General features: G+C 38.6%; 1 protein-coding gene and 1 long non-coding RNA gene across 2 annotated transcripts in view; both read right to left on the reverse strand.

Annotated features, from left to right (window-relative positions):
• Positions 1 to 3,993: 3,993 nt before the first annotated feature.
• Positions 3,994 to 25,003, reverse strand: part of LOC134670926 (uncharacterized) — a 42,011-nt gene continuing 21,001 nt past the window's right edge. Inside the window, exons 3-8 of the mRNA XM_063528759.1 lie at positions 23,357 to 23,496; positions 20,171 to 20,336; positions 17,734 to 17,864; positions 15,271 to 15,408; positions 14,150 to 14,327; positions 3,994 to 5,848 (exon numbers count right to left, since the gene is read on the reverse strand). Coding sequence (XP_063384829.1) covers positions 5,708 to 5,848; positions 14,150 to 14,327; positions 15,271 to 15,408; positions 17,734 to 17,864; positions 20,171 to 20,336; positions 23,357 to 23,496 — 894 coding nt within the window. The 3' untranslated portion in view covers positions 3,994 to 5,707. The remainder of the gene's footprint in view (positions 5,849 to 14,149; positions 14,328 to 15,270; positions 15,409 to 17,733; positions 17,865 to 20,170; positions 20,337 to 23,356; positions 23,497 to 25,003) is intronic.
• Positions 10,891 to 13,653, reverse strand: LOC134670952 (uncharacterized). Its single transcript, XR_010099149.1, has 3 exons — positions 13,093 to 13,653; positions 12,401 to 12,498; positions 10,891 to 11,009 (listed from the first exon to the last, which is right to left on the reverse strand). It is a non-coding gene; the product is annotated as an uncharacterized LOC134670952 (long non-coding RNA).

Genomic DNA, 25,003 nt, shown 5'->3' on the forward strand with positions numbered 1-25,003 from the left:
TCCACCTGTCCGATGCCAGTGCGTCTCACTCTATCATTAAGCAAAATGTGAGACGCGATACACATTGGACAAAGAAATTGGATAGGAAGAATACCACCCTATGCTTAAGGGTCACAATGAAAGTTACAATAAATTTTAAAGTTTCTTTATTTATCAAATACTTCTAAGGAGCACATACAGTACGGTCTACATACTAATCATATAAAGGTAAATATAAAATCTTATAATGAGAAAACACTCCCTAAACAAAATGTTTCAACAGTTCGGCGTAGCCATAGGAAAATCAATAAAAACCAAAATCAGTCAAGTCCAAAAACTAGGAAAAAAATTATCACAATACTTCTCCAGCCAATGGTAGTTTTAAGATAATATCAACTTTTTTCAAATTTCATTCACGCTTGTACTTCAAATATGTATTGTAACATCCAAAAGGAGTAAAATAAACTATGAGTCTTAGTTTTTTGAGTACAAATGGTCATGAGAGTAGAAAAATTCATTAAATTGCAAGTGTTATTAATTGTACAGTGAAAGAATATTGTGCCATCCAACACGCCGTGCAAGTGTTACATATAATCGAGTCTTACACTAAGGCACTATCTATTCCATTTCTATAACATTAGCTTTATTCCCGGCTCTTCCAACTTTATATAAAAACTGTTCTTTTTCATGTTAAGGACCCCTTTTAATTCAACCATAATAATAAATTCGCAAAATCGAACGAGCCTACTTATAAATTTATAATTTTCTGACAATAAATTCGTCAATTACTGGCCACCTTATACTAATATGAATTCTATGCACCAATAAAAAGAATTAATTTTAAAATTAATTTTAACCTATAATGTGGCCAGTTATTGACATGTTATACTAAAATGAATTCAGTTTATAGATGATTAGAATTCATTTTTAGTTTAGGGTGGCCAGTTATTAACCGGTGGCCAGTAATTGACGATTTACCCTATTAGCCTTTTGATCGCATTTTACATTGTACTCGCTGACCATTTGATCGCTAAATGGTACCTTGTAGGGCATGTAGGGGCGTCAGGCTACGCTAACTTTGCGGCGTTTTCAAAAACGTCAAACTTCTATGAAAGTATGACGATTAAATTAACACTTGCACACTCGGTGCTATCCAAAACGCTGCAGAGTTAGTTTAGCCTGGCTCTACCTATTTTAGGGATAGCTTGTTACAAGTTTAGGCGTCCGAAAGGTTATATTATCAGAAATAAGATGGCGTAGGAAAAAAAAAATAGGATACATTAATGAAAACTTAGTCAAACATAATATATACTTATTGCACTAAAAGTTTGTAATCTTAAGGTGCATTTACGATGTCAGAATTAACATTTACTGCATTAGGCCTAAGGGCTGGTACGGACGGACTGCAACCCGACTGCAACTTGTATGGGAACTGCACGCCGACGTTGCAGTTGGCAGCAGTCCATACAAATTACAGTCCGTCTGTATCGCCCTAAATCATATTTAACTACTTACAAAAAATGTTTAAGGAACAAAATTTCAAAATAGATAATTTAGAATTGAGCCGTCAGAAATATACCTTAAATCGTTTTTAGTAAGAGAAACTAGTTAAAATTGTCACTTCTCCAAAATACAAAAGGTTTTTATTACTATTACTACTAAACTACGCTATTTCTTGTCACAGTCCACATCGATTTCCAATATACATTTTTTATTTAATTTAGAGATCATCATTATATTGCCAATAAAAAAAATCATAAATAATTCCAATAAAAAATGTTAAACTCATCTCTAACCATGTCTTTTTTATTTAATTGGCAAATCATTTTGTTTCCTATTTCATTAGGACTGTGACTGTACGCTCACAAGATGGGCCAGGCCCCTGTTTCACCAACGTGACAGGTGCGACGAATTGTAAAATCACTGTTGCTGACGTCACAGGCATCCATGGGCTACGGTTACCGCTTACCATCGGGCGGGCCGTATTCCTGTTTGCCACCATCATTGTATTATTAAAAAAAACTTCATGATATCCGAAAAAAACAGATATTACTCTTGCTAAGTTTATGACAATTGTCACAAGAAACACTACAATTGTCACGAAATTCCGACATATCTAGACACGCGGCAGCGTGTCAAGCCAAGTTCAAGCAAAGGAACTGGCTAGCCAGCGCCGAGTGTAATATTACACGAACCACTTGGTGCCACTTTTGACCCTTCTATAACTCAAAACATCTTTGACGTAAACACATAAAACGACGTGTGTTTAATTATATCCATAAGGATATCTAGAAGCCCAAATTTCATGAAGCTAGCTCAAACGGTTATAAAGGTATGAAGGTCAAAAAGTCGTAAATTTTAAGACTGACTTATGACTTATAGTACCTAAACCTAACCTACTTCCAGATGACCTAGAAGGATGAAATTTAGAATCCAGCTTGGTTATTGTGTGTAACCGTAGGAAAAAATCTAAAAATAAAATAAAGTTAAAAAATAGGGGGGGTCCCCATACAAAAAATCCACTTTTTATTGGGACTGACATATAAGTACCTAAACCTAACCTACTTCCAGATGACCTAGAAGGATGAAATTTGGAATCCAGCTCGGTTATTGTGTGTAACCGTAGGAAAAAATCTAAAAATAAAATAAAGTTTAAAAATAGGGGGGGTCCCCATACAAAAAACCATTTTTTATTGGGACTGATATAAGTACCTAAACCTAACCTACTTCCAGATGACCTAGAAGGATGAAATTTGGAATCCAGCTCGGTTATTGTGTGTAACCGTAGGAAAAAATCTAAAAATAAAATAAAGTTTAAAAATAGGGGGGGTCCCCATACAAAAAAAAACATTTTTTATTGGGACTGATATAAGTACCTAAACCTAACCTACTTCCAGATGACCTAGAAGGATGAAATTTGGAATCCAGCTCGGTTATTGTGTGTAAGCGTAGGAAAAAATCTAAAAATAAAAAAAAGTTAAAAAATAGGGGGGGTCCCCATACAAAAAAATATTTTTTTATTGTAGCGTTGGAACCGTTACAAGCAGATATTTGAAACTACCCCAATATATGTATTATTATATTTGCTAATATTAAAATAAAGTTTAGTCAAAAAATAAGTGGTGCCCCATACAAAAAACTTGTAATACGCTCTAAACAACCGGCCAACGGTGTGTCGTCGGCGGCGCGCGGTACCACATAATTATACAAAGAACAGAAGTAAAAACCATACAGCGGAAACACAAGAAAAAACATTAAATCTCAATACCTGCCTAGTTTTCTTTACAAAAAGTATTGATATCCCACCAAAGACATAAATGTAAAAAAGGAGAGCCAAGTTCAATACAAAAATTATGCTTGGCTGTGGGGCTCGCCGCAAAAAGAATGGAGATCTAAATGAGTGCCCCTGCCAAGTTCTATGCAAAATCCAAATATGTATTTATAGGAACTAAATAACATTATAAACAAGTATTAAACTCTATTTCTTTGCTTTATTGGATACCTATAACAATTGCTGTTATTTAAAAAAATGTGAGATCTTAAAGTAGGTTAGATTTGGCTTGGCCAGGTTTTATCAGAATTACAATATATATAAAATGATTGATATAATGAAAACTGGCCAAGTCAAATCTAACCTACTTTAAGATCTCACATTTTTTTAAATAACAGCAATTGTTATAGGTATCCAATAAAGCAAAGAAATAGAGTTTAATACTTGTTTATAATGTTATTTAGTTCCTATAAATACATATTTGGATTTTGCATAGAACTTGGCAGGGGCACTCATTTAGATCTCCATTCTTTTTGCGGCGAGCCCCACAGCCAAGCATAATTTTTGTATTGAACTTGGCTCTCCTTTTTTACATTTATGTTTTTGGTGGGATAACTCATTACCTGTCAAGAATTACCTACAATTCTTCTAAATCTTTGACAATTATCAGAAACTTCGCAGGAGAAATATCTGTTTTTTTCCGATATAATAAAGTTTTTTTAAATAATACAATGATGGTGGCAAACAGGAACACGGCCCGCCCGATGGTAAGTGGTAATCGTAGCCCATGGAAGCCTGTGACGTCAGCAACAGTGATTTTACAATTCGTCGCACCTGTCACCGATGTGAAATTGGGGCCTGGACTCATAAATCAAAAGAAGAGTCGATAATTAATAAAATGATTCCACCTGTCCAATATCTTTGTCCAATGTCAGTGCGTCTCACTCTCTCATTAAAGCAAAATGTGAGAGGCAATACACGTTGGACAAAGAAATTGGACAGGTGGAATACCACCCTTATACACATTATGTCCAGAAAATATGATATACACATCTTTAAAACATTTACACTATAGTAACGTCCTCTGTGAACTTTCTACAAAAATGGTAGTGTTATTGTAAATCAGTAAGGCCCACTTGCACCATTCCATTTGCCCGGGGTTAACCGGTTAAACCTGGAGTTACCATGGTTACCAGTACAGTTTGACACTAGGTTAACGGTTTAACCGCTTAACCCCGGGTTAGTGGAATGGTGCAAGTGGGCCTAAGGTGCACAAGTGTAAACATAATCGTCAGGTGACAACAAAAATTCATAATTACTACAACTCTAAGTCTAAGCTATAGTGAATCGTACTAGTAATAAAACAAGGTTGATTTTTGTTTAGCTATTTTTTTGCAATCACCTTATAAAACAAAGTCCCCCGCCGCGTCTGTATTATTGTATATTCGCGATAAACTCAAAAAATACTGAACGGATTTTCATGATGCGGTTTTCACCTATCACTAGTGATTCTTGAGGCAGGTTTAGGTATATAATTTTTATGGTTCCGTACCCAAAGGGTAAAACGGGACCCTATTACTAAGACTTCGCTGTCCGTCCGTCCGTCCGTCCGTCTGTCTGTCACCAGGCTGTATCTCACGAACCGTGATAGCTAGACAGTTGAAATTTTCACAGATGATGTATTTCTGTTGCCGCTATAACAACAAATACTAAAAACAGAATAAAATAAAGATTTAAATGGGGCTCCCATACAACGTGATTTTTGACCAAAGTTAAGCAACGTCGGGAGTGGTCAGTACTTGGATGGGTGACCGTTTTTTTTTTGCTTTTTTTTCGCATTATGGTACGGAACCCTTCGTGCGCGAGTCCGACTCGCACTTGTTTAAGGTTTTATGTAACCCGTGGGAAGCCGGGGCGGGTCACTAGTATAGTAAATAAGATTTGGTTGTCCCCTGACGAATGAGGGTTTTCGCTATCGAGATTTTCACTAGATGGCAGCACCGTGACGACAGCTGCTGTCAAAATCCACCAATAAAGAACAACATGGTTAAACATGATTGGTGGATATGACAGCTAGACCTCTCGCCACGGTGCTGTCATCTATAGTTCGTTTTTTTAGCATTAGAAAGAACTTGAAAGAAGATAAGCGATCTTGGCATGTCTTTTAATTGAAAAACGCTTTTTAAAAATCAATAACTATTACTTATGAAAGCAGCAGAATATAAGTGATCGTATTAGATTCATAATTGTTACGTATTTGCCGTAACTTATTTATACAATGTGTTTTTCAATTAAAAGACACATCAAGATTGTTTACCTAATTTCTAATGCTAAAAAAAACGAAGTATAGTGAAAAACTCGAGCGCGGAAACTCTTATTATCTTCGACGTCGACTAAACATGTCATGTTTTTAGCCTAGACGTTATTCCCTGGACACAAGGTCGAGTTTCCCTCGAGTTATAACCGCATGCGCATCTTCTCGGGCTGCGAGACGAGCCCGTACTTGTCGAGGTGCTCGTACAGGGCGGCCAGGTACTCCTTCGGGTGGTGCGTGTAGTGCTGCACGTGCGGCGACTTCTCCCAGCACTTCCAGGTGCACTGGAAGAAAAAGTATGCCAAAATTTTCATATTTGATACAAGTTTTTTTAGCTGACTGTACTTTCCTTTCAACACTCAACTAAGCGTCAATTGTACCATCCCACTAGCCCGGGATTAACCTGTTAAACCTGGACTTACCATGGTTGCCAGTACAATATGGCACTTGGTTAATGGTTTAGCCGCTTAACCATGGGTTAGTGGGATGGTGCAATTGGCGCTAATACTCTTCAAGACAAATCAAAATTCAAAAAAATATTATGTAAGTAGACCTCACAATTCAATACAACATTAATAGTAACATTTATCATTATAGAACAGCCTATGGACGCGATTCTACGGCGGCCGCTAAACCTCCTAATTTTATTTAGGCGTCGCTAAACCACTTTGCTATTCTATGAGCAGCTGTCATAATCAAATGACAACACCAATTTGAATCTGACGTTTCTTAATTTAGTTGGTCTATTCAATTTAGGTTTAGCTGCTTAAATGCTATTCAGTACATGTCTTTTTTAAACAAAAACATAGAAACGTCAAGCTAAACTGACTAATTTTAGCGGCGAATAAAATAGTCCCGTTTAAAATACGATAACACAAAAAAGTCAAGTTTTGCAGAATTTCTTTTTCGAAATGGATGAAGAATACGTCATAGCTGCTGTGGTGGCCGAAGAGAGGGAGTATGGCGAGGGCGAGGGTGAAAAAATTTATTTGAAGAGGTTGCGAGACGAGTCTAACCCATTTGACCGGTCCGAGCGGAAGTTCCGTAAATTGTTTAGGCTGTCGCGGGCCATGGGCCGTCACGTAGTGGACACTCTGTGTGAAGGCGATGCGCTACGAGCGGGGACGGTGCCACCACATTTAAAGGTCCTAAGTGCACTGAACTTTTTTGCCCATGGCAGCTACCAGACTGCTGTGGGAGAAATTAATATACTAGCTCAAAGTCAGCCAACAATAAGCCGCAGTCTGGCAGATGTGTGTCCTGTTATTATAGAAAGGTTGACCCCACAGTGGATCAAATTCCCAGTGACCAGACTGGAGAAAGACAGGGCAATGCGGGAGTTCCAGGACAATTTTGGAATGCCATATACATTGGGTGCGGTAGATGGGAGTCACATCCCTATACACAAACCCCCAAATAACCACCCTATAGCCCCGGGTAATATTTTCTACAACAGAAAAGGGTTTTATAGTATAAATTGTCAAGTGGTGTGCGATGCCACAGGTCGGATCACTAGCGTAAACCCTAACTTTCCGGGTTCAACCCATGATGCTGCTGTTTGGAGGAGCAGCAATGTGCACCAGCACCTCGAAGGGCAGTATCTTCAGAACCAAGCGATGGAGTGGCTTCTTGGGGACAAAGGCTACCCACTTCTCCCGTGGCTGATGACACCTCATCCTGACCCAGTTGCCGAGTCACCAGAGGCAAGGTTTAATAGGTGCCATGCACAGGCGAGAGGGGTCATAGAGATGTGCTTTGGAGTATTAAAAAACAAATTTAGATGCCTTCATCGCCACCGTACGCTGCATTACAGTCCAGAAAAAGCTGCCAAAATTATAATATCATGCTGCACAATTTATAATATGATTAATGAATTAGAAATTAATCATGATTCAGACAGCAGTGACGATTCTGAGAGTGACGAAGACATCACAGATCTAAGTGAAGTAGAGGAGGATGATGAAGAACAGAATGATCCTGAAGATCTCCCACAACAACCAGAGAATGATGTCAATTTTTTTAATGAAGCCCGTGGACGACGTGCATTTTTAATTAATAGATTTTTTAATTGATTAAAACATCAACTGTTTTTTTTATTTGATTTGTCGGCCTGTTTAGCCTAGTTGGTAGTGACGCTGCCTATGAAGCTGGAGGAGAGAAAACATTTGTTCCTGAGACTTGGATGTTTTCTATGTATACATATCTATAATATATCATCGTCTAGTACCCACTACAAGCCTCATTGAGCTTACTATGAGACTAGTTCGACTTGCGTAAAAAAATGCTTTCTAATATTTATGTATTAAAAACACAGTTAACACTATCATAGTCTTTTATTACTTATTACAATTACAGTTTGGTACATTCCTTCATAACTTATAGTTTAAGTAATATTTTGAAATAAATCTTGCCATCTCTGTGTAAATTAAAATGAGCCTTAAGGCAAATCAAGTTATTGTTTTTCGCTTATTAGGATATGCCTAGAAAAATATTTGAAAGCTGACAAAATGTTCTACATTCTATACTGGAAACAGGTTTTTTTTGGGAAATTTAGACCCATTTGCGGAGCGATATTTCATTCTGATAGCAGTATATAGGTAAAAGTACTGCTATCAGTCTATACCGTCGAGTTCATTATGAGCATTTCCAAGGTTTCAAACATAAATGTACGTAGTAAGGTACAAATACTTATATCTAAACAGATTATTTTAAATATTTATCTGAGCAAGCCTCTCAATAATGCTTAAGCAACTGGAAAATAATAAATGTCTGTATTGTAGAGCAATGGTTCTTAGACATGTTTTATCATTATCAAATCGGTCCAGCCGTTTTTGAGGAAAATGTTGTTCTTTGAAATGAAAATGTCAGGGGCTTACCAACTTTCCTGAGTTGGTCAGTTATTTCAATCATCATCATCATATCAGCTGATGGACGTCCACTGCTGGACGTAGGCCTCCCCTCGTTTCAATATCTAACGTTAAATTTAAATCACAGTTATTTACGAGTGGCACTAGTGCACACATTACAGACTTCCAGGGGTCTCCATTCTTCCTTACAAATAAAACAAATTATCAATATACAAAATAAAATTACTAAGTATTAACAAATCATTACTGCAGCCTACAGGTCGAAACGCACAGAGCAGGCGCGGCACGGTGCGGCGCGGAGGCGGTTTTGCATTTTTGATCTTTCCGAAACTATCGACTGTCATTACTTCATTTTTTGATAGGACGTCCCCCGGACCGCGTTGGCTTCACCAAAAAACCGTCTCCGCCACGCAACGACGCTGTGCCGCGCTCTGTGCTTTTCAAGCTTACATCATGAATTTAGGGGTCAAGCTGACCTCTCAGGGTCGGGTACTCTTAGGTTGTTTACCTCCTTAGAACCCCAAACTGACAACTAAAATTCCGCTCCATGCAATCTACAATGATTTTAGAAAATAGAATGGCCTACTATTTTCATTTATAGATAAAATGTTTCAAACATAACAATTTAAATAGATAAATTTGATTTCTGGGCCACTTCGTACGTTGTCACAGTGATAATAATAAGAGATCTCTAACAGCTTCAAATTGATTTTCACTGTGACAAGGTACGAAGTGGCCCAGAAATCAATTTGGTCGACCGTACTTGCAAAATTGCAACTCTATTCCGCTTGTTGTTGGTAAATCAAAATGTCACTAGTTTTGCAAGTAAACGCTAGTTTTCCGCTTCACTTTTCATACGAACGTAAAAGTACGTCGTTCTCAATTGAAAACAGACCATCAAAGTCAATAAAGATTTGTAGATATATTCTAAAAACGAGTACATGTGGTTTGTCAAAATTTTGTAAAGATATGTTGTTTCAAACTAAACGGAGAATATATTTTGAACAAAAATCATTAAGCTTAGATATGTAGATTGACAACCTCCAATTTTAGCAAAAGCTAGCAAAGCAAAGGAATATTCCCTTTAGAAATATGTGTACAAACATTTAATGACTTGTTGGCTCGTCTTCAAATAAGAACTATGTTTGTATGAAAAGTTGGAGCGAAGAGAAGCCCGAATAAGGGGAAGGGGTCAAATATTTTCATACAAAAAATAACAATAAATATCGCTAACTTACTAAAGAAACAACAAATTGGATGGCTCCTACTGTTACTCTAATAGATCTTCGTCTAAATATTCTACCGATTGCCCACCACCATCATTGTTCTGTAAACCACCATGGTTCCTAATAGCCGAGGAAATGGCCTCCCCTGCTACTCTGATGGCAGTGGCTAAGGTCTCTGCTGCCTGTGTTATTGTAGACCGGAATAATTCATGATTCCGGTCTAATGACCCTTGCAGTAATTCTGCTGGTTTGGGCCGCGAAGGTCTTTTCCGCTGTCGTCGTTGCGACGAGGTAATAAATGAGCGAGGAAGAGTACGTTCTGGCCTATGAGAACTCCGCAATTGGGCTGAAGATGATGGAGGTTGAACAGCAGCAGATGATGGCTGGACAGCAATTGGTGGCTGGACAGCACCTGGTGGGTGGTCAGCGACTGATGGCTGGATAGCAATTGGCAGCTGGGCAGCAACTGGTGGTTGTTCATCAACTGGTGCCGGTGTTGAAATTTCAACAGAACCAACCTAAAACAAAGTGACAAGTGCATAAATTTATACTTTATTTACTCGTATACTTAAAGAAGTAGAAAAACCTCGACATTTTTATTTCAAAGTTTAATGTCTCAAAAACATGGCTAAGAACCATCTCCGCGATCAAGACTTTCGATTAAAAAAACCACACTCAAATCTGTTCATCCGTTTAGGAGCTATGATGGCGCAGACAGACACACACTTACACAGATACACATGTTTAATTTACCTTTGGCTGAATGTATCTCGTAGAAAATCCAAAAAGCCACTTAACAGTTTCTTTATAAGAAAAAATATGAAAATTATCCACTGGGACTTAATCGCGTACAAGTGAAAGTGTAATTCAGTTTTCGCCCGCGTAACTGGCTATTACTAGCTGCGCCTGAGGCGCGCACCGTATCGTGCCAGAACGGATGGATGTATTTGGGGTATAGTGTTGGGAAGCCTAAGGTTCTGTAGGTGATGGGTGGATGGATGTCATTCTTTTGTTATAAAATGGGTGCTGACCCTTACTGAGTCTACCAAGAGGTGGAGGTTATTGCCATCATAATTGTATATCCTAAGATCCTAAGCTTTATTAACCATTTGAGGTGCTACAATCCAAGTTAAAATCAGGACCTACATCTTATTATTTAAAAAAAGGTGACTTACTAGTGGAGTCTCCAGATTGGTAAATCCATCCACTGCAGCTGTTCCTACAACCTCCAAAACCTTAAGTTCTGTGTCTGTCAGTGGGCGGACTAATGCAGGACCTCCACCAGTGCCCTCCGTTTGATCTCTGTATTTTCTGTACTTAGATTTGACCTTCTGTGTCCACTGCGACCAAATCTGCAATTATAAAGGAATTTTACGACATGTAATTTGAAATAATTATGTAGAATGTTTTCTGTGCTTCTGGAAGTATATGAACTCAGGCAACCTTTTTATGTTAATAAATTATCCCCCATAAGCTCGCCTCTCCCCTCCATACAAACATAGTTTCATTCTCATTTTTAAGCAATAGGCAATAAGTATGCTAGATTTTTATGAAACTTTGTGTACAGTCTTAATCGAAAATATTGACGCGGAATTAGCGAATGTAATTAATTAAAAAGTATGCGATGGCCTTAATGGCAAGATCTTATGAGCACACAGATACATATTTTTAAATTTGATTTACCCCCTGATATTTATGTTTAGATTGTATAATAAAAAAATATAGCAAATCAATCAATTGCATGTACAAAACTTCATTTCAGTCAAGAATTTTGTTTTATATAAAAATGAGGATATAGCTCTATGTTCATAAGGCAAGGTGAATTCAGCCAAGTTTCAAACTTCAAGAAAGTTCCAGCGTTACCAATATAAACCAACATTTCTTTTTCACTTCATTTAAATTACCCATCACATGATGCTTGTGTTTTGGGCTCTAGATGTTAATAGGCAAATAGTATAATTTAATATCTTCAAACACAAATTCAAAAGAATTTATTTTTTATTTGTTATTTATATTTAGGAGTACCAACAGCTGCAAAAACATGATATAGTCTTAGATAGTAAAACAAACTAAACTTTGCTTTGTTATTTACACTGGTTCTACCTCTAACCCTCTTGTGTGGGATCTTGAAGCATTAGAGAGATAATTCTCATCTGTTCATATTATTCAGAAGCCGATACAATTTATCACATGACCTTAAGACAACTGACACATTTAATATTGCTCCCATGTAACATGTACTTGTGCCTAGGTGCACGCTAAAATCAAGCTTAAATTGAAAAACCATTGGCTGCTCGGCCTGTTTAGCCTAGTTGGTAGCAGTGGCGTGCAGTGCATACAAAAAAAGGTAGGCACTAGGGTAGGCAGTCCATACAAAATGACCAAAAAAAAGTTGCCGATTTTTATAGTTTGCGTTACATTCCTTCAAGAATTACTCTTCTAGAGCCCGATTTAAGTCTTATCTCCACTGCACGCCACTGGTTGGTAGTGACACTGCTAATGAAGCTAGAGGTCCAAGATTCGAATCCCGGTAAGGGCATTTGTTTCTGTAGTGAGCAGAAACATTTGTTCCTGAGACTTGGTAGTTTTCTATGTATTTAAGTATATATCTATTAAATATATCATCGCCTAGTACCCATAACACAGGCCTTATTGAGCTTACTTAGGGACAGGGACTAGATTGATTTGTGTAAAAAAATCCCCTAATATTTATTTATTTTATTTTGATTCCAACAGTACTTACACTCTGCCACTCCGCCACTGTCCTTCGACATCCGTGACTATTAAGAGTAACAGTTAGGGCCGCCTAAAATGCTGCCACTTTAGGGCTAGCCGTATTTCCTGAAAAGATACACATTTTACCCATACACAAATACATACAATAAAAAAAAACTTCATGACACAGGTAGTTGATTATAACAAGGTCATTATCATTAACATTACAACTAAACCAATATAAGCCTAGTCAAATAGACCAGTGGGATTTGTACCAGGTGCAAAGGTGTCCATCACTACACAAGTAACATTTCCAATAATTTGATATACAGATTGGTCTTGCCCACTCCTACAAATTATAGTAAGTTGATCTTCCAAGGCTCTTACAACAGAATTTGCAGCTGTTTTCGTGGGTCTGATTATTTTAGCAGCTTCAGTTTCAGCGCAGTGGATGCGGCAAGGCGTTGTCGTTACGGTGCTGTGGCGATATTTGTACGGTACCTAAACTTCTCCATTCTCGAAAGTGGTAACCGGAGTTCTGCGTTGGCGTTACATTCAGGTCCCATGGAACACGAACGCAGAACGCCGGTAACGGCTCTAGAGTCGACGGCTAGAACGAACTCGAGACACAATTTGAGATGAAGAAAAGAGGAATTCATTTCTTCATCTCAAATTGTTTTCACCTTATGTCACATCATATTAGTAAATAAACATGCTTACCTCTTGCTAACATCAAGTTAGCATGGAGATGCTCTACGAGCACCTCCTGTTGCGTTTTATTGCTCCGCTTTCGCGACACCGACATTTTCCACGTTTTCCACAAACAAAACCAAACAAATTGGAATACAAACAAGTTTACAAACTTCTTCGTACTTGACAGCAGATTTTTTTAAATGTTGCCTATTAAAATTTGATTAATTATTTTTAATTACATAATTAAAAAGTAACGTTTTAGTGGTCTAAGGTGTGTACACTAGTGTTAAATATATGTAATGGAATAAAATTCATTAAATTATCATATTTCACCCAAAAGAAAATACGATTTTACAGTTTTTATACAGATATCATTCATTCATTCGTTCACTTATTTTTTTAAAGTGGCAACACACTCAATTCAACTTAGAAATTTTAGAATCCGTCTAAAATCTGGCTAAATTTAGTCAGCTTGACGTTCTGGAATAGCACTTGTTAAATCCGCCGTCTAAAATATGATTAAAACTTAGACATTTTAATTTTAGGCTATTTAGGCGATGTGCACGTAGAATCGCGTCCAATACCTGTGTAAATTCTAACAAACCCAAACAAGGGGCGTCTATTAATTACGCAAGGGGTTTTTGAGGATTTTTGAAAACCTAGAAAACGGCTACCATGAGGATTTTTAACAAAATGTACGTGACCCCCATCATGGGTTGTAGATTATCTATCATTTTAAGTCTACACCCCCGAAAGCCTTGAAAAGGACTACCATCTGTCATTTTACGTCGGGGGTACGTATTTAGAGCCAGGCGTGTCTCACTCCGCGATTTCGTCGCTTTGCTACAGGTAGCTAAAAGTACATCCGTTCGGCCCCAATTTTGGGGATTGCCATAAGCCGCGCGTGGCGCTGTCGCCACCTAGCGGCCATATCTGTGCTGATCGTAACATATGCGTTTTGTTAGAGAGTGTCTTCTGTACTTAGTACTATTATTTATTCTGTGCTAGCCCCCATCTCCAAAATAACCTGCACCACCTAAAACCTTGAAAACGACTACCATGTAGTTTGCGACAGTCGACGTACCTTGGTGCCCATGGCCACCCAGCTGTCGTGCACGGCGCGGTTGCTGGGCTCCGCGCCGACGGGGTCGGAGCGCGACAGCAGGAACAGCGCGGGCGCGCGGCACGGGTTCGTGTGGAACATCTGCGACGAGCGGATGTAGTGCCGCGTCGCCGGCTCTTGGAACGCCTTCATGTGGTATCTATCATATTTACGTTTAAGGGATAAGTCAACGGGTTAAGTAGAAACTTTGCTTACAGAAAGGTTGATTTTTTCGGCAAACGTTTCAGGGGAAAAACCTTAAATAGTGGCCCGGTCCCGTTGTATAGAATTGGCTTATACGGATTCTGTTATTGCTCAAAGATTTGTACATTTTGTTTTATGTTTATTTCGATCGCAAAGTCGTTCCTAGGTCAATATAAAACCGATAATCTCGAATTAAGATCATTATCAGCTCGCGCTACGTGTTATAACAATAACCAAACACTTATCAAATTGTTTTATCAACTTATCTAGTCTAGTCTTATGTCTGTGGTTTGTCTGAGAAATTTATCTTGATTTAGATACACGGTATTTTTTTAAGTTCGTTAATTTCAAAGAAACCGGTATTCTAATACGCCCTTATCCATAAAACTTTACGGGCCTGATTTAGTTACATTATGTTTTACCCCTTTCTTACAAATATACCGGGTGTGGCCTGTAATATGAGCAAAAAATTTAACTGTAGGCTGTATTCCTCATACTGATCAACATTTGTTCAGCGACTTTTAAAAATAACTTGTAGTTTGATTTTTAATACACTTTAAAAATTATTCAAAGACGCAATTTATTGCGAATTTTGTTATGTTTAAGGCTTGACAAGCAACGTCAATCACAATGGTATGGCGTGGCGATGGCGTCTATTGAAGATAATATTTATTTTGTATGAAATATAGGGAGTCTAAATACTTAATATTTTTTTAAAGTTGTTGAACAAAAGTGTCACCGTTTGAGGAGTACAATCTATGTTTTAATTATTTGCTCGTGTTACAGGCCACACCCGGTATAAGTCAAAATGACAGACAAACGATTATTAGCTAATTGAGGCTTGTAGCGCGTTTATGAATATGGGAGATAGCATATTCAATGTATCAAAGTGTACTTACTCCATATAGGTCCTGAGGGTCTTCTGCATGATATGGTTCTTGGGGAACACGGCCTTGGGCACCCCGATGGTGATCTCGCTGATGTCGGCCGCCGAGTCCCACACTTGGCACGATATGCGGTCCAGGACGGGCTGGTAACTACAAACAAAACAACTAGAGATGCCACGAATATTCAGCAACTATTCGGTATTCGGCTGAATGTTGCCTACTATTCCGAATATCTGTTGCACCTACCTAAAAAGAAAAACTACTCAAAAAATAACCAAAAAATAGGTAAGTATATTACAAATCAAAAACGTATTCTTGGAAAGTAGTTAAATACGAAGGCACGTTTTTGAGCATATGTTGATTACAAAATATTTCATTTTTATCATGGGTCTGATTTGATTGACTCTAACTACATTCATTAATTCTGTTCAACATAAAAATATATCTTAGAAAACGTTGTGCTTTGTTGGCGAAAAGTTTTCATAATAATTGTTACTCAAAAGGTTCGCATGTCATGCCGAATATTCGGTATTCGGCCGAGAGATGGGCCGAATATTAGGTATTCTGTATTCGGCCAAATTCACTATTCGGGGCATCTCTAACAACAACAGTAAATCATGGGCCAATATTATAGCTGGAAATAAAGGTATATTCGGGAAATTTTGAATCAATCGTGAATGTCGGGTAATTTTTGAAAATGGACTTTAATACGAAGGAAATATCGTCGATTTTAGATATTATACGACGTTCGGAGGCGATTCGGAATTACTACAATACCACTTACTGCAAACAGACATGTTTATTTACCCCTAAGAACTTATTTCTGTTGATATTATTTACATGAGTACAGATTGTAATGGCGAAAGCGACTGAAATACGCGGTCGGACACTCACACTAAATTAGTATTACGTACAGATGTACAGTTCGTTTTTTTTAGGGTTCCGTACCCAAAGTGTATTTATGTTGCCGCTATAACGACAAATACTAAAAACAGAATAAAATAAAGATTTAAGTGGGGCTCCCATACAGCAAACGTGATTTTTGACCAAAGTTAAGCAACATCGGGCGTGGTCAGTACTTGGATGGGTGACCGTTTTCTTTTTGCATTTTTTCAGTTTGTTTTTTTTCGCTTTATGGTACGGAACCCTTCGTGCGCGAGTTCGACTCGCACTCGCCCGGTTTTTAGCATTAGAAATAAGGTAAACAATCTTGACGTGTCTTTTAATTGAAAAACACATTTTAAAAATAAGTTACGGCAAATATGTATGTAACAATTATGAATCTAATACGATCATTTATATTCTTCTGCTTTCATAAGTAGCCGTTTTTTTATTTTTAAAAAGCGTTATTCAATTAAAAGACATGTTAAGATCGCTTACCTTCTTGCAAGTTCTTTCTAATGCTAGAATTAAACGAACTATAGTGCATAATTGTTTTCCATCGTATTTTCACGGAAACGAACGAACGCGTCTCGCTATTTCAGTCTGTCTCGGTACAAAAAGTACTGAGATCGACTCAAGTACGCGAACGTTTCTGAGAAAATAGCATGGAAATCGTTTATACACTACATCTGTAACCGTTACCGAGTTATGTTATATTATATACTACATCATGTGGTATTGAAGTGATTTGTGTGTCCACTACACTTAATCCACTATTTGGACAATGTCAACATGTAAAATAGCACACTAAACAATAACCGCTAAATTCCTGACAATTGTAAACAAAGTTGTTTACAAACATGTTATACAATGCACTTCCTCATTGGCCGCAATATTGTTTGCACTGCAAGAGTAGTAGTAGAAACTAGTACAAACAGCAATACTGCTAACTGTCCATCGGTGGACCTTATGCCTTTTGTAATAAGGTTCACGAACTGTCAGTTAACAGTGTGGGCGACGCTACAACGGACCTTGGGCCTAAATTATACCAATATGAGACGATGCTATTTATAACTTGGTAATGACCTTGATATAACAAGGTCAATGAACCTCTAAATTTTAAGCGATTCGGCTTCCCACGTGCAGATGCCATCAGATATATCCGAGCAGCCAATTTGTTCAAAAATATCTGAACAAAGCCACTATTATCACCTTTGCCGCTTCAATATACATATCTGACTGCGACTATCGAATCAACAAAGAATAAAGGTTCCCCCAAATATGTCAACGCGGAATCGGCAAAATCCGATGGAAAAAAGCTTTATGTCTGCGCAATAAGAGCGAAAAAGTCGTCGTTCGGCTCGGCTCGCATCGGCCGGAGCCGGCCGACGCGTCGTCGGCTTCTTCGCTCTTATTGCGTGGACATAAAGCTTTTTCCTATCGGCTTTTGCCGAATGCGCGTCGATATATCTGGGGAGACCCTAAACTATCGTTTTTGTTTTTAGCCGACAAATTTCGATCCTGGGAAGTTGAGGGGTTAACAGCCGAGTATTTTGGTTTTTTTTTTTTAATTTTTAATGTATAAGGACTCACGTTTTAGGGTCCCTGAGGGCGTGCACGCACAGCTCGCCCCACATGTAGCCCGCCACGGAGAACCCGTGCACCGTCAGCGTCGAGTGGGCGTCGTTCGCGGTGATGAATTTCAGCAGGTCACCCGCTACCAACTACAAGAAAAACACATTTTTTTAACCTATGGTCTAGTCAGTCTATAAAACAATACAGTCTTTCGACGAAGTCTGGACAGGGCAATCGTGTGAGGTGCGAGGTTTATTTTGGAGGCTAAGTCTGTGACAACCCTACCGTGTTCTTGTGCGGTGTCTGCTTATACGCAAACATCAAAGGATTCGTCCACTGTTACTTTTTACACTATGGTCTAGTTTTAAGATAAAAAGGAGAAATCAGAGCCTCACAAGTAAAGCACACTTTTTTTTAAATAATTTAACTACTCATTGGCTATAAGTAAACAATATAAAAAAATCCGTGTTTCCGCAAATTTCGACGTACAAAAACGTTTCATAATATACCAAAGTCAGAATCTCACGTCAAAGTTTTATTGGTTGGTTAGTGTTCAATTTATCTTCAATAGTCTAGTCTATTTCTAGACTGTGTGAAGGTATTTTAGGCCTGGAATTTTCCATTCAGTCGTTCTATGTGCGCTAAGCTATTGTGTTTTTTTCAGTTACAAGAAGTTTGTAAAGAAAATAGTCAAATGTATAAAAAAATTAAAAAAATAGTCAAATGTATAAAAAAATTAAAAACTAATTTTAATTTTAACAAGCAGAAACGTTTGCTAACGATGCTACTAAGCCCAGAGGCCGATCGATTCGATACAGAGGCCGTAAGTTCAAGTCACCCAAGACAGTAATTTTTCCACTTTTAAATTTAAATTAAATACTAATTAATGAGAAAGTCTTAATATTTATTTTTTTATGTTAAGAAATTTTATAACTTACGTTTGTTCCTTCCTCGTGTGAGATAAAAGATTATCAAGAAGTTCTAAGAAATAAAAACAAAGGTGACTAAAAGGTTCTGTATGACTTTGCACAAAGATATAATCTAAAATATGTTTCATTTGGGCATACAGCCAGAATCAGGTTAATAAACTTGTGAATATCACATTCTGTACTTTTGCGGTAATCTTGTACTGGTCGGTGGACATAATAATTCGCAGTAAAGTTTACGAATGCACCGTGTTATAATAGTCAACCATCTTACTTTAAAATGTCAAGTTTAGTTGCAATTGCTTTATCGAAAAATGCAAAATATTTTCCTGATATTTTTTCACACGTTTGAACTTTCGAAGTCATCTTGTAAATTTGTAATATATCATTATTCTACTCGTATATTGGTAAGTGTTGTTATAGAGACAGGAGGTGGCCTAAAGCTTGTACGGTTTTTATATCATCATAGTTTGTTGAACTGACAGAGAGTGTACTTGACTTTTTGCTAAACCATAAAAAAGTCTGGCAAAAAATCTCGCCCGGAGAAACGATCGCGAACGTGTAAGCATACTTATTTTACGTGTAAAGAATACGTATTTTAGGAACATAGAACATAATGAAATTAACGTGCACAAATTCGGCACAAGAATTCTTACTCCAATTTTATTTCAAATTGTATATTTTAATTTAAACTTGCTCCGGGTATAGAGTGGCGTATTTTATGACGTACTTTTGACGTGCGAGCTCTTAAATTATGACGAGTATAACAGAACGCTCGTCCTGGCGAGCGACGTAGACATATTGCTAGTTATCGCCAGAAAATGGGCGCCATTTTGATGCTATTTTAGAGAAATAGACAAGCTTTATGTTGAGTTTAATCTCTATTTTACCATGAGATAGATTTTTATCTCAAACAAGTCAAACCCTTGCTCCAGGTACCTACAGAGTGGCGTATTTATTGTCAGCACAACGTACCTGCGACCCCTTGACAGGCCACATAAGCTCCCACGGCGTGCACGACACTTTGAGCACGTCCAACCCTTGCTCCAAGTACAGAGTGGCGTATTTATTGTCAGCACAACGTACCTGCGACCCCTTGACAGGCCACATAAGCTCCCACGGCGTGCACGACACTTTGAGCACGTCCAACCCTTGCTCCAAGTACAGAGTGGCGTATTTATTGTCAGCACAACGTACCTGCGACCCCTTGACAGGCCACATAAGCTCCCACGGCGTGCACGACACTTTGAGCACGTCCAACCCTTGCTCCAAGTACAGAGTGGCGTATTTATTGTCAGCACAACGTATCTGCGACCCCTTGACAGGCCACATAAGCTCCCACGGCGTGCACGACACGTTGAGCACGTCCAACCCTTGCTCCAAGTACAGAGTGGCGTATTTATTGTCAGCACAACGTGCCTGCGACCCCTTGACAGGCCACATGAGCTCCCACGGCGTGCACGCCACTTTGAGCACGTCCAACCCTTGCTCCATTACAGAGTGGCGTATTTATTGTCAGTACAACGTACCTGCGACCCCTTGACAGGCCACATGAGCTGCCACGGCGTGCACGACACGTTAAGCACGTCAAACCCTTGCTCCAGGTACAGAGTGGCGTATTTCATGACGTGCTTCTGGCGCGCGAGGAGCCAGTTAATCATCACGCAAAGGGGACGGTTGATCTGCTTGTCGAGTCTGAAGACAAAAATATTGGTTATTTTTTTTAATAAGGATAAAAATTTTGGGCAGCTTCCGTAATGGAGCGAAATAAAAAACATTTAAGTCGCAATTGATCAAAATTTCTTGATATATTTTTATCTGTACTAATACACGATGATCGCTAAAAGTCTAAAAAACCTATAATCTGTATAAGTACACATAAATCTGTATTAATTTAATGGCGCGAAGTGTAAATGAAAAGTTTAAGTTGTCGGTAGTATTAATGACTAGAAGTAAAAAGAAAATTTTCATTTTTTACGGCGTATTTTGAACCGGTTACAAGTGGAGATACTTATGCCTGTCATTAGTAAATATTTACACAATTAGAATGTCAACATTGCATATAAATACCCTTAATATGCGGATTTACATTTACACCTTTGCTCATAATTGTCAGGTCTTGAACAGTCGCCATCAGATATATCGGAGCGGCCAAGGCGCTCACAAATATCTGAACACGGCTCTATTGTCAGGGCGTGTTCGTGTGCGTGTTCAGATATTGTGAACACCTTGGGCGCTCCGATATATCTGATAGCGACTGTACAAACATCAATTTGAAACAATTAAAAACCTACCACATTGACCTAAGTCCTAATGCATTAACGTCACACGTTAGAACGAGACAGCCTATTATCTTGAATAACATAAGTTAGAGAGAGACGTCAGTACGTAGTCGTTATCATCAATGCATAGTCGAGGTCACTATCGCTAGACCTTATTGTGAGGAGTTAAGGTTCAAAATGGGTAAATATAGTTTGTTTGTATGATGCTGATATGTGCACTGAGTAACTAAACAATGTGCATACAGTAGTGCGCGCGTGAGTTATCTAATGTTAATATTGTTAATGTGACGGCCGTGTTTTATTTTATCACATACATTTTAACACGAATGCATTTTCTTACCCCCTTATTCATAAACACGCTACAAATCTCAATTAGTTAATAATCGTTTGTCTTTATCTTTCATTTTAACTTAGGTATTCGTAAGAAAGGGATAAAACATAATTTAATTAAATCAGGCCCGTAAAGTTTTATGAATAGGCGGGTTAGTCATTATCATAACTGATATACCTAATGCATATAATATATAATGCATATAACTAGGTAATGCGTGATGGCGAAGGAAGTAAAAATAAAGAGTAGGGGACCTACACAGCGAACACCGAAGTTCGCAAAATGCGGGGATCTTTCTTAACTTAGATTTTCGAAGTTATAGCCCAGCACGCGGCGTAAAATTAAATTTTCTTTCGCATAAGTTTCACTTTAATCATCATTCACCTATTTACCCTAATGGTTGAAACTAGAGCAAACTCTACGTATTTCCTATTTAAGTTTCACTTTATTTAAATGAACACTATTGTTGCCCCAGAGTCATTAAAAGCTAGACTAGGTATTTAATAAAGTAGGTATTCCAACGACAATAGACTATAGAGGTATAATTATCAATGTACGTATCATTCCATATTTACTAAAAATATGTTTCATTCAGGGCGGAAACAATTTTCAAAGCTTCTGATAAAATCTGATGACTATCATATAATCATATATGTGTTGATATTGGACGACAATAGGATCATGTTGCAATGTGTATATATGTCGTAGTCAGATCGTATAATCCGCCGTATTACATTACGGCTAGCCGTTTTCAAAAACAGGGGCGTTTTGAAATGCGGCGGTTCGACGATTAGCCGGATTGTCACTGCGATACGTTCTTCAATAAGGCGGCCCACGTTTAGCCGCTTCGTACATTGTAGAGTGACCAGTTCTTTCGGTCGCCTACGTAACCGGAGTTTGACAATGTTTGCAATTTAATTTATTTCTACCATGGTCCCACCGCACTACATGTGTTTCTTTTCCAAAACATTTCCTTCACAACTTAAATAGACGGAGCCCCGCAAGCGGGGCTCCTATTTCTGGGCGGTTTGCCCTTCGGGCATCTGAAGTTACCTAACGAACCTAACCTAATTACCTACCTACGCTTTTTTCCCCAAAGTGTAATGTTTTCACGGACGTCTCACTTAATCAATAGGTAGGTAGGTTAGGTTCGTTAGGTAGCTTCAGATGCCCGAAGGGCAAACCGCTCAGAAATAGGAGCCCCGCGAAGCGGGGCTCCGTCTAGTTAAGTTGCGAAGGAAATTTTTTTTTGAAAAGAAACAGTCCGACAAGTTCCAGATTTGATGGACACCCCAGCGTTTGTCAGGCAGCGCCACGAGTGTTAAAAATGGGAACTAAAAACTGTCAAAGCGGCGGCTAATGACTCGCTGTATTACATTACGGCTAGCCGTGTTGAAGAACGTATGGCGCCGAATACATTCCGGCGGATTCTCATTCAGCCGCATTCAATACGGCTAATCGTTAAACCGCCGCATTTCAAAACGCCCCTGTTTTTGAAAACGGCTAGCCGTAATGTAATACGGCGGATTATACGATCCGACTGCGACATATACATCAGTATACACTTAAGAGCAAACAGATCACTTTGTATATAAAATATCAATAGTATCAATACATAATGACCTATATTAGTTGCTCCGTGTTAGCTCTCTCAGATTTCATTTTCTGTGTTAATGCGAAATTAAAACAAGACAGTATTTGCTCGTGAATGTAAATAAAAGAAATACATACATATAATCACGCCTATTTCCCGGAGGGGTAGGCAGAGACCACGGATTTCCACTTGCTACGATCCTGACATACCCCTTTCGCTACCTTCACTTTCATAACATTCCTCATACACGCTCGCCGGTTTAGGGTGCTCTTGACGTGGCCTTCCTTCAGGATTTCCCCGATCTGATCAGAGAAAGCCCGCCGAGGTCTAATACCCCTTCCAACTCCCACTTCCCCTTCTCCCTTATACACTCTCTTTGTTAGCCTTCTTTCACTCGTTCTTTCCACATGTCCAAACCATCTCAACATACCTTTCTCAATTTTTGTCACTACATCTACATTCAGTCCACACTTTAAGTAGTAGAAGAGCCATAAGTTTTGGAACTTACTTCAAAGTGTTAGGGTCGGCAGTGAGCTTCATCTTCTCGTTGGAGATGTACTGTATGTTCTTGGTGATGTCCTGCGAGTGCGCGCCGCGGTCCCAGCCCACCATGGCCACGGGGGCGCACGAGAGCAGCGGCCGGAACGGCTGGAGGACAAACAAACAATGTTAACAAATATTTTTTATGTGATAGTCAGCATAAGAGCAGACGAGCCGCTCGACGGCAAGCGGTCATCGTCGCCCATGGACATAAGCAAACATCACAGGAGCCACTTAAGCGTTGCCGACCCTTGAGAACCCAAATACCCGCTTCTTGACGAATCCCATGGCCCGCAGGAGGCAACTCATTCCACATTCTGCACTTTCTGCATGGGAAGAAACGAGACCAAACATAAGAAAACAGTCATCGCTTTGGCATATTCAAGCGATAAAGACCGATAACGACTTTAGATATTTAATAGCACCAATACCTAGGGACTCCGTGCACACTGAAAGAGGCAGTTAGCAACCTGAAGACATTGCTAGGTTTCATGGAGGAGCTGAGGTGGCTAGAGTAGTGCTACCTCGTTTTTCACGCAAAATAGGCACAACGTTTGTCGACTTGCGGAAAATGCCCAATAACTAGGCCCTCAACACCGGATTGGTCACGAAGAAAGACTCTACAATCGTTCTACGTGTATCTACAGACCTCCGAGCGGTGATGTACCATTGTTTCTATCTAAATTATATCAACTACTTAGCATGCATATATTTAAAACATCTAAAGTTGTACTAATTGGAGATATAAACATTGACTCTCTTACAAAATGTAGTAATACAAAAAACCTAACATATCTCCTAAAACAGTTGGGATTTAGACAAATTAATGCAAAACCGACAAGAATAACTGACATTAGTCAAACCTGTATCGATCATATTTATTCCAATTTAAATAAATCACAAATAATAAATGTGTCATGTGTAAATATGCACTTATCAGACCACCTATGCCTTGTTATGTCTGTTAAAATGTATAAAAATATTGTAACAAATGAATGTGTTGAAAAGAGACAATTTTGTAATGAAAATTTTTGCAATTTTTAATTAAGTCTTGATTTTTATGACTGGGATGCACTTTTGTGTAAAAGTTCTTGCCCTAGTAAACTTCTTGAATTAGTATTAAATGTAATCAAACATTACTTCAACGTACATTTTCCTCATAGAAAATGCACTATAAAAAACCATAAAAATGTATGGGTTAGTGATGATATATATAGATTACGTCAGAAAATTCATTCACATAAGCTAAAACTTTCACACAACTCGAATGGCGAACAGTTTTCTAACTTATTGCAACTTGAAGCTACTTACTCGGTCGCACTAAAAAACACACGAAGTAATTATTTAAATGAAAAAATATCAAAGAGTAATACTAGCAACATGAGCCGAAATATATGGAAAATTATCTCTTCTGAAACTTGTAAGAATAATAAGCGAGGAAACTGCGCGTAGACGTGTTGGTGAGCCGGTCCGAGGGCGCGAGCGACGCCGCGCGCGCTGCCGCGGCCGCCGAGCGGCTAAACCACCACTACGTGTCGGCGACTTACGGTGGAGTCAGACCATGCACTAGTGATGCACTTGCATATCTTGAGAACTATCTGCCTTTGATACCGTT

The sequence above is a fragment of the Cydia fagiglandana genome, chromosome 14 (genome assembly GCF_963556715.1).
Source record: "Cydia fagiglandana chromosome 14, ilCydFagi1.1, whole genome shotgun sequence".
NCBI lineage: Eukaryota > Metazoa > Arthropoda > Insecta > Lepidoptera > Tortricidae > Cydia > Cydia fagiglandana.